This window comes from Squalius cephalus, assembly GCF_949319135.1.
Source record: "Squalius cephalus genome assembly, chromosome: 16".
Taxonomy (NCBI): domain Eukaryota; kingdom Metazoa; phylum Chordata; class Actinopteri; order Cypriniformes; family Leuciscidae; genus Squalius; species Squalius cephalus.
Window position 1 is genome coordinate 5,368,781 of NC_137137.1, and position 15,574 is coordinate 5,384,354.

General features: G+C 36.1%; 1 protein-coding gene across 2 annotated transcripts in view; it reads left to right on the forward strand.

Annotated features, from left to right (window-relative positions):
* The first annotated feature begins 1,203 nt into the window (after positions 1 to 1,203).
* grm6a (glutamate receptor, metabotropic 6a) overlaps positions 1,204 to 15,574 on the forward strand; it is a 55,488-nt gene continuing 41,117 nt past the window's right edge. The window contains exons 1-2 of one of the 2 annotated variants that reach the window (XM_079897171.1): positions 1,204 to 1,500; positions 9,209 to 9,808. In XM_079897171.1, the coding sequence (XP_079753297.1) occupies positions 9,251 to 9,808 (558 nt within the window). In that variant the 5' untranslated portion in view covers positions 1,204 to 1,500; positions 9,209 to 9,250. Of the gene's footprint in view, positions 1,501 to 8,302; positions 8,330 to 9,208; positions 9,809 to 15,574 lie in introns of those variants that run through there. The other variant, XM_079897172.1, reaches the window with a different exon arrangement.

The window sequence follows — 15,574 nt, forward strand, 5'->3', positions numbered from 1 at the left end:
ACATTAGACATTAGACAATTAGACATTCAGATTTATTTATATAATCCTTTTCACAATACATTTTTTTTCCTCCAGTGAACAAGTCAAAGGTGAAAGTGGCAAAGAAAAATCTCAATAAGACTATGTAAATGCACATGTGCCAGATATTATCTACTTGCATAATGTGTAGATATAGCAGATGCTTATTGAATAAATAAATAAATAATAATAATGTTATATACAGCAGGATCTTATCTGATTTATAAATTATTCTTTATTTATAAATGTGAGTTTTTTCACAAAGATTTGAACCAAACTCTTAATGTGGATTTTTAAAAAATCTGTTTCTTGCAATGAATAAATATTACAAATGTACTTCACATAACATGCTCTGTTAAGTTCTGTGGAGATTGACTTTACAATTTAATGTTTTTATGCTTGCAGTCACAGTGATGTATGGATCAATGACATTTTTTTTTTTTTTTTGTCTGCATCTATAAATCTATTAAAATGCATTAAAATGTGTGGCATAACCAAGATGCTGTAAGCCGTTTTGTTGTAAATTGACAAGAAAACCATAAAACAGAGAGAGGACACAAAGGAGCAAAATATTTGTTCACCTTTTTCTGAAAAGGCATATATTGTTTGGGTCAAATGGAGTAACCCTCAAAAAAACGTAATAATATTCATGACTAAAAACGTTTTTCTGTTGTTTTGTTTTTTTAAAATAAATAATTAAGCTGTATGTACATGTGTATTTTTTAAGTACGTTTTGCTTGGTTACATTATTATTTAAGAAAGTTATATGCAGAAATGTAAAAGTACATTTCTAATACCTTAGCACATGTTTTAACCATCTAAATCATCTGATTTCAATAGATCTGTCTGAGCTAATCAAAACCCAGTAAACAAATATTAGTATTGAAGCTTTTTTTCCCACCACTATAGCCTACTCATGCATTTTGCAGAAATGCAACTCTATTCTAATAACGAGTTGTGCTTGAGGTCCCTAGCAAAATATATTGCAGAAAATTACAATAAAAGAGATGAAAATAAACAGCAACACTCCCCAAACTGAACATGAGGGGTAGAGAGACCAGCCTGACAGCATACGTGGAGTGAAAAGAGAGAGAGAGGGGGAGAGACACACACATTTCGAGAGCGACAGAGCGAGAGGAAGGGAGGGGAATCGAGCTTTTAGGAGATTTGATAGAGATTAGAAGCGGCACAGTGTTGAGAAATACTGCATGTTCGATATGAATATCATTTCATGGTGAAAACGCAGAGCGAGGCGAGAACGCGGACAGAACTGAGGAGCGCAACACTGAATGAATGAAACAATGGAAAAGAGCTCCGGCTTTCTTTAAACAGGTCACAGGTGATCTCAATAGGTCATAGGAGAACTAAACAAATGCCAAAATCTGCAGGTGGTTTGAGTGAGTCGTAATGTATTCGAGGGTTTGAGGAGAAGTCGTGGATGTCTCGACAGACTTGGAGAAAGTTCAACATCAGGATGAACAGGTAAAATAATCGGACAATGATGTTTATGTTGTAAATCTAAGTTTTTGTTGTGTTGTAAATCTTTAACACATGTCGTTTGTCGCGCGCGCCCACAAAGTTTATTCGGTTTTCAGTCAGTTTTTTTTCAGTCATTAAAACATGATACAATGGACGGACAAAAAGTACCATGGTATTATCATGTTTTTATTACCATTTTCCTTTTCTTTTTTTATTCATGCAACACGGTAGCTACTCCAAGAAACTATGTAAATGGAGTAGCCTAGTAAATTAATTAAATATCAATCATAGCCTACCACGTCAAGCTACCATGGTATTATGCTTTTGGACAATGCTATGATGATATTATAGCATTCCTTGAAGTGCCTTGAAGTACAAATTCCATGCTATTTGAATATGCGGTAACACTTTGTTTAGCATATTCTTGTTACATATGTTAGGCTACATGTACTTACCATAGTAATAACAGTAAATAATGCATAAATAGGCTACTTGCAACTAACCCCAAACCAAACCCTAATCCTACCCTAACCTATAGTAAGTAGCCTACACTGTCAGAAACAGGGGTACAGTAGGAGTCCATTTCTGTCCCCCAAGGTACAATCTACACTAACGTACCCCATAGGGCTTATTATTGGACCTCAAGGTACATATATGTACCTTTTTGAGGGCCAAAAAGCATTAAAAGTTACATATATGTACCGTTTCTTTTAAAGGTTAAGGTACAATATTGTACCCTTGAGGGTACAGCAGTGACAAGCCATTGTATCCCTAAAGGTACAATTATGTACTTTATTTTCTGAGAGTGTACATGTTGTTAATTAATATTAGTCTGTACATAGTCTACATACATAATTACAGTGTAACAATGACACCTGAAAATAAAGTGTAACTGAATATGCTTAGGATATTATGCATTCTACCATGGAAATAGGTTTTTTGGACAAAGAACCATAATAACATCTTTTAGGAAACTATTATGGTTATATTATGGTATTCCTTGAAGTACCTTGGAATGCAATGTACATACTGTGCCTCAGTAATCATGCATTCAGTATCATTTGTATTATTTACCATTATCTAATAACATCACTGTGTCATGGTACTTTTTTGTAAAGGTAAATAAGCCTTACTTAACAGATTAGTTCATAAAATATATGAATCAAATTTTTATTACATTTTTAATTCGACATTAAAGATGTTGAGCATTATATAATGAAATAATGTTTGTTAATGTGATTGATGGACATTATTATAAAGTGTTACCCTTTATTCAACTGTTTTGCAACTTCTGGCATTCCCATCATGTTTTATAGGTATGTTAGAATGTGATACGCCTTTCTCAAATTCAGTAGTGACTGTAAACGATACTGGCATTCAAATGCTGCTGAAATTGCAGATATTCCACAATGTTTGCATTTAGTCAACAGAGCAAGCTCAAGATTTTGGGCAAACATAATGGAAAGAAATGGGCTGGGATTTAATTTTTTTTCTCTGTTGGGAAAAGCCATTCTGATCATTTTATCAATGCATCTTTAATCCTGTATGGATTTTGTTTACTTGATGTGCCTCTATTATGCAAATTTAGTGTAGTGAGCACATGCTGTGTATAAGCATTGGAAAGGACATAGGTCTGCATTAACAGTATTGGATGCATTATTTCATAATGTAGATATTCATATAGGCCTTGACGTGTCCATCATGATTACACAAAAGAGGAGTTATAGCTCTTGTAAGGCTTTGACAACCATATCAATATAGATGACTTTTGTGCTCTTTTGTGCAGTTGTCTGAAGCTCCTTTTATCTGCTTTCCATGTCCTGTAGGATGAATTCATAGTTTCTTAATCCATGCTATGAGGTCTGTTGAGTCTCTTTGAATTATCATTGCAACAGTGAACCCCCTGTTGGCTGTGTCATGCGTATGTGCATGAGAGGTCAGCATTTAAAAGTCTTCCGTTTGTGTGAACACAATGTCATGTGTCGTCAGGGATGTTTGCAAAAAGTGTTGTAGCTGCTCCCTGTGCCCTCTCGCATAATGTCAAGAATTCACAGTGTGTGGTCTTTGTTTGTTAACACGTGTGATCTGTGAGATGGCCCAAGAAAAATCAGCAAGAGTTCATGTGAAATCCTTCACAGAAGTGATTTTTTTTGTACTCATGCACTTAGTTCCATATGCAGGATTAGTTTTTTTTGCCAAGCACCTGAGCCATAAAAGCCATAAATAGTGAGACTAATTATTGTTGAGAAGCAAGAAAATTATGTAATGATAACTCTGATTGGCTGATGGCAACACAGGACTGATGGACTGAAAATCTTCAGTAGTGGCTTTTGACGTCTGCCATGATGTCGGGAAGATGGGGAAAATAATTTTTACGGTTTTGTATATATTTTATTTCAAGTTTTTAACATAATATTCAAAGCAAGGAGTACAAACAAATAGGGGTGGGACTCTTTTGGTAGCTCGCAATTCAAATCGATTTTTGAGGTCACAATCAATTCTCGATTTTTAATCATATTTCGATTCGATATATGCATAGATTTGATATTAGTTAACTGTTTTGTGTTACTTTTCCTACTTGACTGCAGTAGACAGTTTAATAGGTCTTGAAGAAAAAAATCTTACTGAATTAAATGTAAACCTTGAGTTTTTTCTTCCCATTTTAGTCAACTCAATATTATAAAACAAATGCCATTTAAGCTGACTGAAATCATTACACACATGACTGGCAGTCTTCTGTAATAAAGCAAGGCAGCTCTGAGACAAACAGAAAAACTATTTAGTACATAAATATAACTCCTTGATACAGCTACTTTTGAATTCGTCAGTGAAGGAAGATGTTTTTGTGTCCAACGCTGTAGTATTAGCGTCTACCAGCAGGGGCTAACCAACCTAACCTTGGTTGTAATATTTAAAGCAACACTAAGGAACTTCTCCTCTTCGGTCGCCCTACAGGTTGGAAGTGGAATTGTCCATTACCGCTGTCGTAAATAATTTCGCCACCCGCAGCCTACTGTCGCATGCACACTCGCTGTTTATCTAGCATCGCCTTTGGAATGAACGATGTCCACAGACAAGGTAGAGTATGTTGCATGATTTCATGAAAGTATGATGTATTGCGACATCAGAAACTAAGAAAAACTAAATAATGACTATCGTAACGCTTGACGTAAAGCAAGTCAAATTTGTAGTTTTCTTATATCTCATTCGAACTACAGAAACGCGACCCGGTTTGGCAAACTTGCATAGTGTGGTTATAGCCGATATAGGGCTGCAAAGTGAATCCAGAAGTGCCTTTCACCCTGTTACGACTTAATGAACCTCTGATATGATTTTGGAAACATTATTTTAAGGTAAAAAATGTTCCTTAGTGTTGCTTTAAGTTTTCCTGGTAGCAATCAGAAATGCCCAGATATGACATTACAAGTTTATCATGGTTTTAGTTGTTCACAGATTCTGAAATTCAACAAAACATTTTTCCGTAACCAAAAAGCTGTGTATGTGTAGCATTGGTTGCATGACATAGGCCTTGTCCCAAATCAGACACTTGATGTGCATTTCTTGTGATGGTCAAATGTTGTACGTGTCAGTGAAACCAACAAGACCGTAGCATGTCTCATTTGTCATTTTATGATTCTGAAGCGATCTTTTTGCACCCTCGATTCGCCCTTTTGCCTGATGCGGACTATTACCTGTCCTTTATGCATCATTACATCACCAAAGTATGCTCATGTTGGGCGGCATTTGAGACTGGACCACATTTTGCTGTGGCTCTAGCTTGTTTTCTCCGCAGTGTAGGATTTGCCAAAGTTTCTTTTGTCCATTTATATCCTGAATGAACCCTCATATCCAGGTAACAAGAAGATGAATGGGTTTTCAAAATACCCCCAGTGTCGGTTACAACTATCATGGACAGTCTATTGCAAAGACCCTCAGCTTATATCCGAACTGCTGACCTCATTATTGCAGAATGGTCCATCTTAATCCAGGTACAGTTCCTGTATGCGACACCTTCTTTTGTGGCAGGTCACTTTGACTTCGTCTAGTCTATCATTTCAGAACGAGTTCTCTCAAACTTCTCTCCAACGGCTCCTAATGGATATCAGCTGCACGATTTAGGTCTAATACGATGGAAAAAAGCCCCCAATGATTTGTTGTATTATCCATTATTCCAGCCCTTCATTTCTGAAGAGTGATCACATTATCTTGAGTAAGTATGTCACGCTGGGAATGACCTCACCATTTGTCACCAGCCCAGACACCCGAATGGGCATTAATAGTTTCAGCTGATGAATTTTAAAAAGCATTAACTGGGCCCTCTGTTCACAGACTACGAAATGAAATTGGGATTTTAGTTGAACATGAAAATACCAGAAATGTTTTTATTTTTTTGGCTGAGGGATTAAAGAAATTGTGTTAAGAAATGAATGATTTTCCTTTGGAGAGGACATTCCTAATAATTATATTATTTTAATTATATATTATAATTATATATAATAATTAGGTTTCTACTTTAATTCAAGTTCTTATTGATATAATACTTAAGTTAATTGCATATATTGAAGGAAAAGCAAAGAAACTCAGTGAAAGACAGAAATCTATTATAATAGTCTTCTATTGTTGAGTGCTACAGCTAGTCATATTAGCTGCCTCTGATGTGCAAATGATTTAGAAAGCGTTTTCCTCTCCCTTTTCAAATGCCTCATAAAAATGCTGCTTTTTCATTGGTGGCTTTTATTGCTTGTTTACAGGTTTGTCTCTTTCTTTAGATGGGATCAGCATTGGGAGGCGTCCTGTGAAAACCGTTCGCCCTGTCTGAATGCACAAAGCGTTCTTGAGTTTATTTTTGATGCCACATTACAGCATGCGGCCCCTTGTGCTGTGTGCGCCAACCATGCAAGGTCCTTCACAAACAGTGATTACTGTGATTAGATGATGCCACCATGGATTATTAAAACAGCCCATTATGTTTAACAGCTTCAAATGATGTTTTATCACCGTGAAAATGATATTTACCAGAGAGAGCGCAGGGAAAAGCTTGTCTCCTCCGATTACCGCCTGACGTTGTGCCTCTGCCACTTTAGTGTCAGCCTGGAATCAAAAGGAAATGAACCCACTTTCAAAACAATTAGTTTGCAATATTAAATATGTCTTTTAATTTCAGAAGTAGCAATGTGGTGCTCTGGCACTTTACACACACATCTTCAGCTCATGTAAGGGGGAAAAATTGTTTGATAACAGTATCAAATTATTTCTTTGCTCTAGATATTCAATCTGATTTGTGTTAGCTGAATGAATTTAAAGGCAAGGCAAGAGAAAGAGCCTTTGGCAGGCAGGACGAGAAGCTGGCTTTTAGAGCATAAGGGTTTAGGATTTGATTAGGCTACTCCAAGCAAATGCAATATCCAGTTCCTACTGTAAATGCAATCAAGGCTCATAAAGAACTGAAACACCAGCATTCGATATCTGAAGTTTCCTGCTGAACACCTGTCACTGAGTAGATGTTGCAGTTTTGAGCTAACGCAAAGCAACTGCAGCAAAAGGCAGATACATTCGCTACAGCGATGTGCTCTGGAGTAGTGTAATGTAAAATTTTCATCAAAGTGTAATGCCTCTCTACTAAGAGGTTCTGAAAGCTGTCAGATGCAGCCCCAATGATTTATCCTTCCACTCTCGTACATAAACCATGGCTTGTGTTCGGAATGGAATTATTGTGTACTGTTGACTGCGTGCTGCAAAAAAACACACACAAAAAAACGAGTTTGTCTCATTCAATAATTAGTATGGAAAGTGATGCTAAAAAATCTGTTAAAGCTTTTTACCTTCATAATTTTTTTGCTACTTCTCAAATGCCTTTTTAGGGTTCGAGCACCAGTGTATATTTATTATTATGAATATCTTTTATATTTGTACTTTTCCCTAATAAATTCAAAAAAAAAAAAAAAAAAAAAAAAAAGAAATTATGAAATTACCAACTTAATATTCAGCAATATTATTGATTTGACTGCTCTGACACTATCGGTAGAAGCTGAATAATTACACTACTGTCTTCTGTAGAGCTGTTTTATAGCAAAATTGAGTTTATTTCATAATGAATCAACTTTCCACAGTTATTGAACTGAACTGAATCAACACTGAACTGAAATGAGCTGAATAACGACGCGATTACAGCTGCTTTACAGCAGAACTTGAATTTGTCTATGCATATTTGATGAAGTTTGCATAATTCATTCTGTTACTTTGTTACCTGTTTATTACTCTGAAGCTGCTTTCAGACACCTTTTATCGTATGAAGCGCTATAAAAATAAAAGTTATTTGATACAATAAAAAATAATCAAACAATGCCATATGTAAATGTGCAAAGAAAAATGAAAGTAACACTGGTGAATAGAATATTTTATTGTCATTTCCATTCAAGTCAAGCTGTAATAGATACTGTTTTATAGTAAAATATATTATTTATAAATTGTTTTTATCGTTTCTATTTAGGATGCATAAAATGCTTGGTATGAAATTAGTCTCAGCAAAGACACATTTTTCCAGTGATGGAAAAAAATGTAGTTTCCATCACTGTCATTTCCACAGAATGCTACAGTGTGAAACAAAATCATTAGAGACATGCTGAGGATGACATTTGTTGATTCAGGAAAATGACAAATGTGACAGAATTCTCCTGTGTTGCATCTATAAATAAACTTGTTAGTTTATAGTCAAAATCATTGAAGAAGCACCATCTTGATTCTCATGGTGATTCATCTTGTCTTTTCACTAATATACAGGTATGTTCATCTTTCCCTGATGGATTACTCTTTCTTGCATCTCTGAGTAACGGTATGATCATCCTATAGAGAAGAGCAATATTCTACACACTCTCAATCTCAAAGTTAACTTTTCTTGTATTGAAGATTTAGCTACTGGCTACAGTCTCTCTCATAGCTGACTTCTGTATTTTCTCTTGCTGCTTTCTGAGCAAATTCAATCTTCCATTGAACTTTGAACCCTTTGGAGAGGCACTCTTACCACAGCTGGTCTAACAATCAGTACACATCAGAGCAGTTGGGATCCATTCCCTGGAGCTTCACCACACGCCAGCCTATATCACTCTCCATTCACAGGGTTTCAATGCAGTGCCTTTCCCAGTGGATGCTTTCAGAATGAAACCTGCATTCTTTAAAGCATATTGTATCTGGTCTTGTTTATGATGTGTTATACATTGTGCATGAATAGTTAGAGAGTACTAGAAATTCAAATTACTCTTATTTTTTTTTCCATAAAACACTATTGTTGAATCATTGTCATAAGAGCATGTTGTGAATCCATTGATTTCAATGGGACACATTGTAAGAATGTAGAGTTAAAAGTTTCAACTGATGTGAGGTGGTTTACAATTTGATTCATTATGTTTATTTTTTTGTGTGTTACAATTTAGATGAATTTGTGGTCTGGGTTGCTAGGTGGTTACTCACTTGCATGAGTTTAATATGTTAGAGTTATGGCTGCATGATTAATCAAAATAAAACCGACATTTTCATATGGAAATTGCAATAAAGAAATGAAGACTGCCAGAAATATTATTAATTTTATAGTTCTAATGTATTTTTTTTATGTACCCCCCCCCCCCCCCCATCGTTTAGCCCTAGTTTAGTCAGAGAAAGCATCACTAATACGTGCCCCCCAATTCTTCTTCATATTTTTTTTTATCTTCTACAGGTTCCTCAGATAGTGGATGAACACTAACGTGTTTGATTCATTATGACGTCACACCCTCCTCCATTCTTACTGAACCATCAGGTCGGGATGATCCGGGTTTTAAGCTGGAGCAGCTGTCAATCTACCACATGGCCACTCCTCTGGTGGATTCTGTGGGTGTGGCTAAGCCCGTGTTCATCGGTTCACCACCACTCGCACCCACATTCCATCAAAATCCCCGGAGACATCACCTTGGGAGGCCTTTTCCCAGTCCATTCCAGGGGTCCCGCAGGGGTCCCGTGTGGAGAAATAAAGAAAGAGAAAGGAATCCACCGGATGGAGGCCATGCTGTACGCACTGGACCAGATCAACAGTGACCCAGAACTACTGCCCAACATCACACTAGGGGCCCGGATTCTTGATACATGTTCCAGGGACACTTACGCTCTAGAGCAGTCTCTGACATTTGTCCAGGCTCTCATTCAGAAAGACACGTCTGACATCCGCTGCTCCAATGGCGAACAACCAATCATACGCAAGCCTGAGCGTGTGGTGGGCGTGATAGGGGCGTCAGGCAGCTCGGTGTCCATCATGGTGGCCAATGTCCTGCGATTGTTTGAGGTGAGAACCCATCTGCATCTATCCATCCATCCATCCATGTCTATCATTCTCTCCATCCATGAGGCTTAATAAACCTTTAAACAAATTAAACAAAAAAATAATAATTGTATGATCATAATTAATTATATGAATTTCTTAAAGTTAACATTGAATTTGATTTGCAATTTTGCATAATGTTTGCTACCTCAAGTCATAACCAATTCAAATTCAGGAATGTTCTGAATGAAACACAACTTTGGTATATATGTGTATTTTCTTCAGCTTGCAGTGATTTCGACATGTTCCTGGATCAATATCTTTGTTGGTCCTGGAGCTACAAATAATACAAATAATTTTAGGTTTACATTAACCTTTAATTTCCCTTTGATTTTAGGGGTAGTTTTAGTTTGATAGTCTGATTGTCTGATTTTCACATTGACCCTATTATTTTTATTACTTTGTACTCCCATACCTTAGGGTTTGCCCCATTATACCTGTCAATCTGCTTCAAAATGGATGCTTGACTGGATCTCAATGCCTACAGGCCAGGACCTGGCGTTAATTGATGAGGAGGATTAGATAGACCAACTGATCATGGATTCAGCCTCTATCTCTTTGGTGTCCCGCAGGCTTTTGAATATAAGTTCGGCTTTGTCTTCAATCCAGCAAAACATTTAGGCTAATTTTTATTCTCAACAGCTCTAGATTCTGATTCTATGCAGTACCAAACTTTCAATTCAAATTCAATTCTCTCAGTGGTAGTTCGTGCTGTTTGGTGCAGCAGTCATTAATTTTGCGTTCTGCGCTTGTTGAATTTTAATGGGAAGGTTTGGAGAATTCGCGTCTGGACCGCAATAACACTGGGCTGACATTACAAAGCTCCATGTGTTGTGGCGACAAATGTTTCATCCGCATCTCGAAATGCCAACCTCCCGTGATGCTTGCCATGGTGGGGGAAACTATCATTGCATATCATATTCACTTTGAGAAGCAATCATATTTAGTGATCCTCATCCAAACACGCAGAGCTTTAAAACCCTGTGATACTTTACTTTGCATCGTTGAACTAACTTTACTCTGTCATTATTGTGGCAACTGCTTATTATTTAAAAAAAAAATTTCAGTTCGATTTAAACCCCACATTGTTCGTGCATCATATGACCTCTTATCATCTCAGCCCAATAACAGTTGCTAAACATTTCCTGGAAATAAATCTTGCATATGCATGAGTGAACTTGTGACTCAGAGTGACCAATTTGCTTGTCTGAAAAACTGGTGAGTGCATTGTTGTTGGATCAAGCTCAATTTGGATGAAGATTAGAGAGCACATTTGTGTAATCAGAGTTTTTTTTAGTGTGTTTGCTACAACAAAAGCATGGAGAAACAACTACAGCGAGAACTGAATAGCTTGGCAGGGACAAGGTTGTGATTGGGCATAATTGGCAACCACAAGCATTTATGATCAGAATTGTTCCCACAACAAAGCACAAAACCCGTGCACATTTTTCCTTTAGCAAACAAATGCTGGAGGAGGTTGAAACAAGTGCGAACAACTATTCTTTTTTCGTCCTGAAACGGCTCCAACTTCCTCCCAAGAGGGTCATTCTTGGTGGCTCCCTCATAGTGCAATATTAGACTCGTCTGAGTACACATGGCTTCCTGGCATTGAACACCCTGCCCGAGAATGAGAGAATCTCTGTGACGAATGGTGTGATTTGCTCCCCTGGTGTAAGCTTTTTTGAGAGGGCTATCTTGCTCCCTATATCCTCGGGTTCCACAAGACTCAAATCCCTTCCTACATGGTTCTTATGTTTGAAGCGAAATGAAAATCGGACATATTGTTCTCAGTGCATGTCGAGGCTTTTTTTCCCTTTTGTAAGGTGAAATGGGAAATTGATTTTATGAGAGTCGACCGAGTGACAGACTAATAAAGCTTTTTTTTTTAGCTCGTCCCTAATGGAACAAGACAACATAGTCAGAGGGATTCTATATGCCTTCTACGGTTCAGTGTACTCTGGTTAAGACCCCAAGAGAAGCTGTTTTGAATGTCATATTACAATTTGTGCTCTCTTAGCCCATCTGTGGTGCATTATTGAGCTATAAAGAGCCCGTACTTCATTTGTGAACAAAGCTCGTAATGATTGCCGATTGATCTTAATCGACCTGCTTTGGCAAAACAAAAAACCTTCAAGAGAGACCATTGGGAAATAAAACCACAAATGAGATCTCTTTAATCTCATCTGATTCTTGTAGGCAGCGAGAACATTTCTGCTTTGCTTCTGCTAATCATAGATATGAACTGAGCCCTTTCTCCACGTGATCTGAGCTGCTCTCTACATTCAGTTTACAACTCTATACACTTGATATACTTAAAAATGGACTCCTTTGTGTCTATTTTTAGTCCTCTAAGTCCCTTTAAGCCAAGTCATTTCAGTTGGTGGCGATCTTTTAAACGCCTCTTAGGCAGCTATTTCAGTCATGCAAGTACAATTGTCCTACAATTGTTCATATTTGAAATCACCAATGAAATCTGACAACAGCTGTCTCATTCATTTGGTTTCTAAATGCTCAAATCATTACAAAAAGCTGATTTTTTTTAGGCTGGACTGTATGGACCTCTTTTATTTAGAAGTCTGAACTTATTGCGCCATATTGTGCGTTGCGCTTTCTATCATTCATAGTAATATGACTGCACCATCTTTGTATATGGGCCATTCTACAGAATTGGTTCAAAGTCAGAGTTGGAAACATCTTGAAATTTTTTTTTTTTGCACAGATTTTTTTATGTATGCAAATTGTATAATATCCAAGGTACACATTTTTAGTAATTGTGCAGTTAATTCTGACTGCACATTTTCGGTAGTGACAGTAATGTTTTGGTGGCGACCACATCACATTGCAGAATTTTACAGAAGGAAACACATAACTTAACAGAAAAACTCACATAATAAAACACTTTTTTTTATCGAATTACATCCAAAAAAGTTTGCTTAATTGTAGAAAAAAGGTGTTTGGTATTGACGTACACACCGATTTTCAGACTTTTAAACACATTCACCTCAAAATGATGGTACCTACTATGAAAGAGAAGCTATGAAAGAGAGGGACACAGGAATATTTCCTGATCAAAAATGTAGGGGTGTGGTTAAAATCAGTCTCAGCCAATGGACTAAAACATACACTGTTTCAGGACACATTTTTTAAATATAAAGTTTCATGATTTACAAAGAAAATATAAAATAAATATTTTTTTTAAAGAAATTTGATCTTCACTTTTTTTAAAAAAATGTAAAAGATATTTAAAAAAAAAAAAACAATGGAAAAAAATTGCAAAAATTATTTCAATATAGTTCAATAAATTTAGGGGTTGAGGTTCGGGACAGCCACCTCCCAATTGAAAGTACCTAATAAATGAAGGATCTTCAAACATCTAAGATTTGATTAGTTGAATGCTTTTTAAATGTGTTTTTTGGTTCTGGGACAGCAGTTTGCACCAATTCTGTAGAATGGCCCATATCTAAAAAGATTTTATTTCTCCAAATGAATTTTAGGGGAAGCATCTGAGATGAAGTTGAGTTTGCGTTTGGATGTCAGATTAAAGTGATCGCATGAATACCAAGGCCTTACGTGTTTATTTGTAATTGATCAAAGAAAAAATACAGATTTATTGTTCCTAAATCCAGCATTTCCAGTTCACAGTTGTCATGGAAATTCTGTAATCTCATTAACAGTGCCATTGCTAAGCCCCTAAGTTGATTTCTGCCCTTGTCAAATGCATATTTAATTTTTTTAGGGGATCCCATAAGCTGGTTATGATAAGATGTCAAAGTCATATTTGTATATTCTCATATTTAACTGTGTATGGTATGCGAAACATGAACATGAAAGTCAGAAATGCCTTCAAATCACACTTAAAAAAATAAAATAAATCAGGCACTGGTAAGGCTTTTTGCTATAATAATAGTGTAGTTATGATATTGACATAACCTGATGATAATACCATGATATTCTTTATAATACCTTAGGGTACATGAATATAGTACTACAGTATATTAAAGTATTATGGTTTCACAATCTGATTCCAGCATAGTACATTATGGTAAGCATACACTAAAAATGGTGTAAGATTTACTTTAAAACTATTTTCACTGTCTGAAATTTCTCAAATGATTACAAAAAAAAAAACTACAAGTAATGCATTGAATTAAACGTGACATTTTGAAGTAGAAAGACTGAAATAGAATCTTAATTCATCTTAATTAAACATTGAAAAATCAGGTCACGGTGTCTATATTTAAAATGTTTCTCTATTGAATATTTTCCAAACAGACTGAAATTCAAATTTCATTTAAAATATACAAAAACCATCGAGTGCATTTTAATTTCACAGGAAGTTATCCCATTGTGCTGTTGTGAATGACAGAAAGGTGTTAGACAATAGGCTGAGTCTGTGGGGACAGCTGTCTGTAGCCAACCCTCTAATTAAACACATGTGGAATAAAGTCTGAAACGAATGTGGAACAAAAGCAGAGGTACAGTGGATCTTCATTAAACGGACCTTTTTGCGTCTGTATGATGAGGGGCACAGCACCACGGCGAGTGATTATTCCAGTCTACAGATTGCTCGCTGAAGCGTGGACAAAGGCTCGACAGCCACCTCTTTCCATTTATCATGTTTTTGTTGTTTAAATATGCTTGGGACAGTTTCAAACGGCCATTTAGCCCATGTTTTGCATACGAAAAGCCTGTTGTTTCACTGATATTTTTACACAGTCGATCATTAAAATGTGTTTGATGTGTCAGAACATCATGAAAATATCATGAGACAGATTGCGAGCACAATGCTTGAGTTCTGGACATTTCTTTGATGTCTGTGACGCCAAACACCTGTCGTTTGTGGAAAGTCTTTGTTTATTCAAGTCTTCATGTCAGGAATGAATGTGTCTCAATTCGCATACTTCTGCTACGCACTGAAAGTATGTACTTTGCTTATGATTGTAAATTACATTTACATTACAAAACATTTTTAGAATAAACTACATTCAATAGAATATCTATTATGCATATTTTTGCATGCATAAAGAACCTGTCTATTTATCAAAATGTGCTCAAACAAATTTAGTTTTTGACAAATTTCAAGATATTTTTTACACAAACTTGTATTATGCAAAACTATTGTTTTCATTTGAGATCATTTGACAACAATGTGTTTCACTAACCATTTAAATTGTGGTATATTTGAGTGAAACAGCTTCTTGAATAAGAAAAAAATGTAGGGAGGGACTTGATTTTGTCAACCAGGAATTGATTGGATGGTTATGGTTTGCTATTGGTCGATCTCATGTGAGTGACAGGTTGTCCCGCCCCTCACACCTATAAACACATAATCAGAGAAGAGAAGAGATGTTGCTGCAAGAGGGTGGGGAAGTTTGATTAAAGATTATACGAGAGCACATGAATTTTAAAGAAAATAATGATGTGCATGGATAAAACATTTAAAATAAATATGGCAATATACCATTATGAAAAAACAAGAATGGTCTATTTTGATTTCACAGTGACTTTAAAAACACAATGTATGTTGCACAGTATTTTTTAGGATGTATTCCATTTCCAAATTGTTAATATCTAGCTAAATTCATTACCTTAAAGGGTTAGATTACCCCAAAATTAAAATTTTGTCATCTTTTTCTTAAATCAAACCTTTTGTCATTCCAAAACTGCATGACTTTCTCTCTTCTGCAAAATAAGATATTTTGAAGAGCGTTTGGGTACAAACAATGTTGG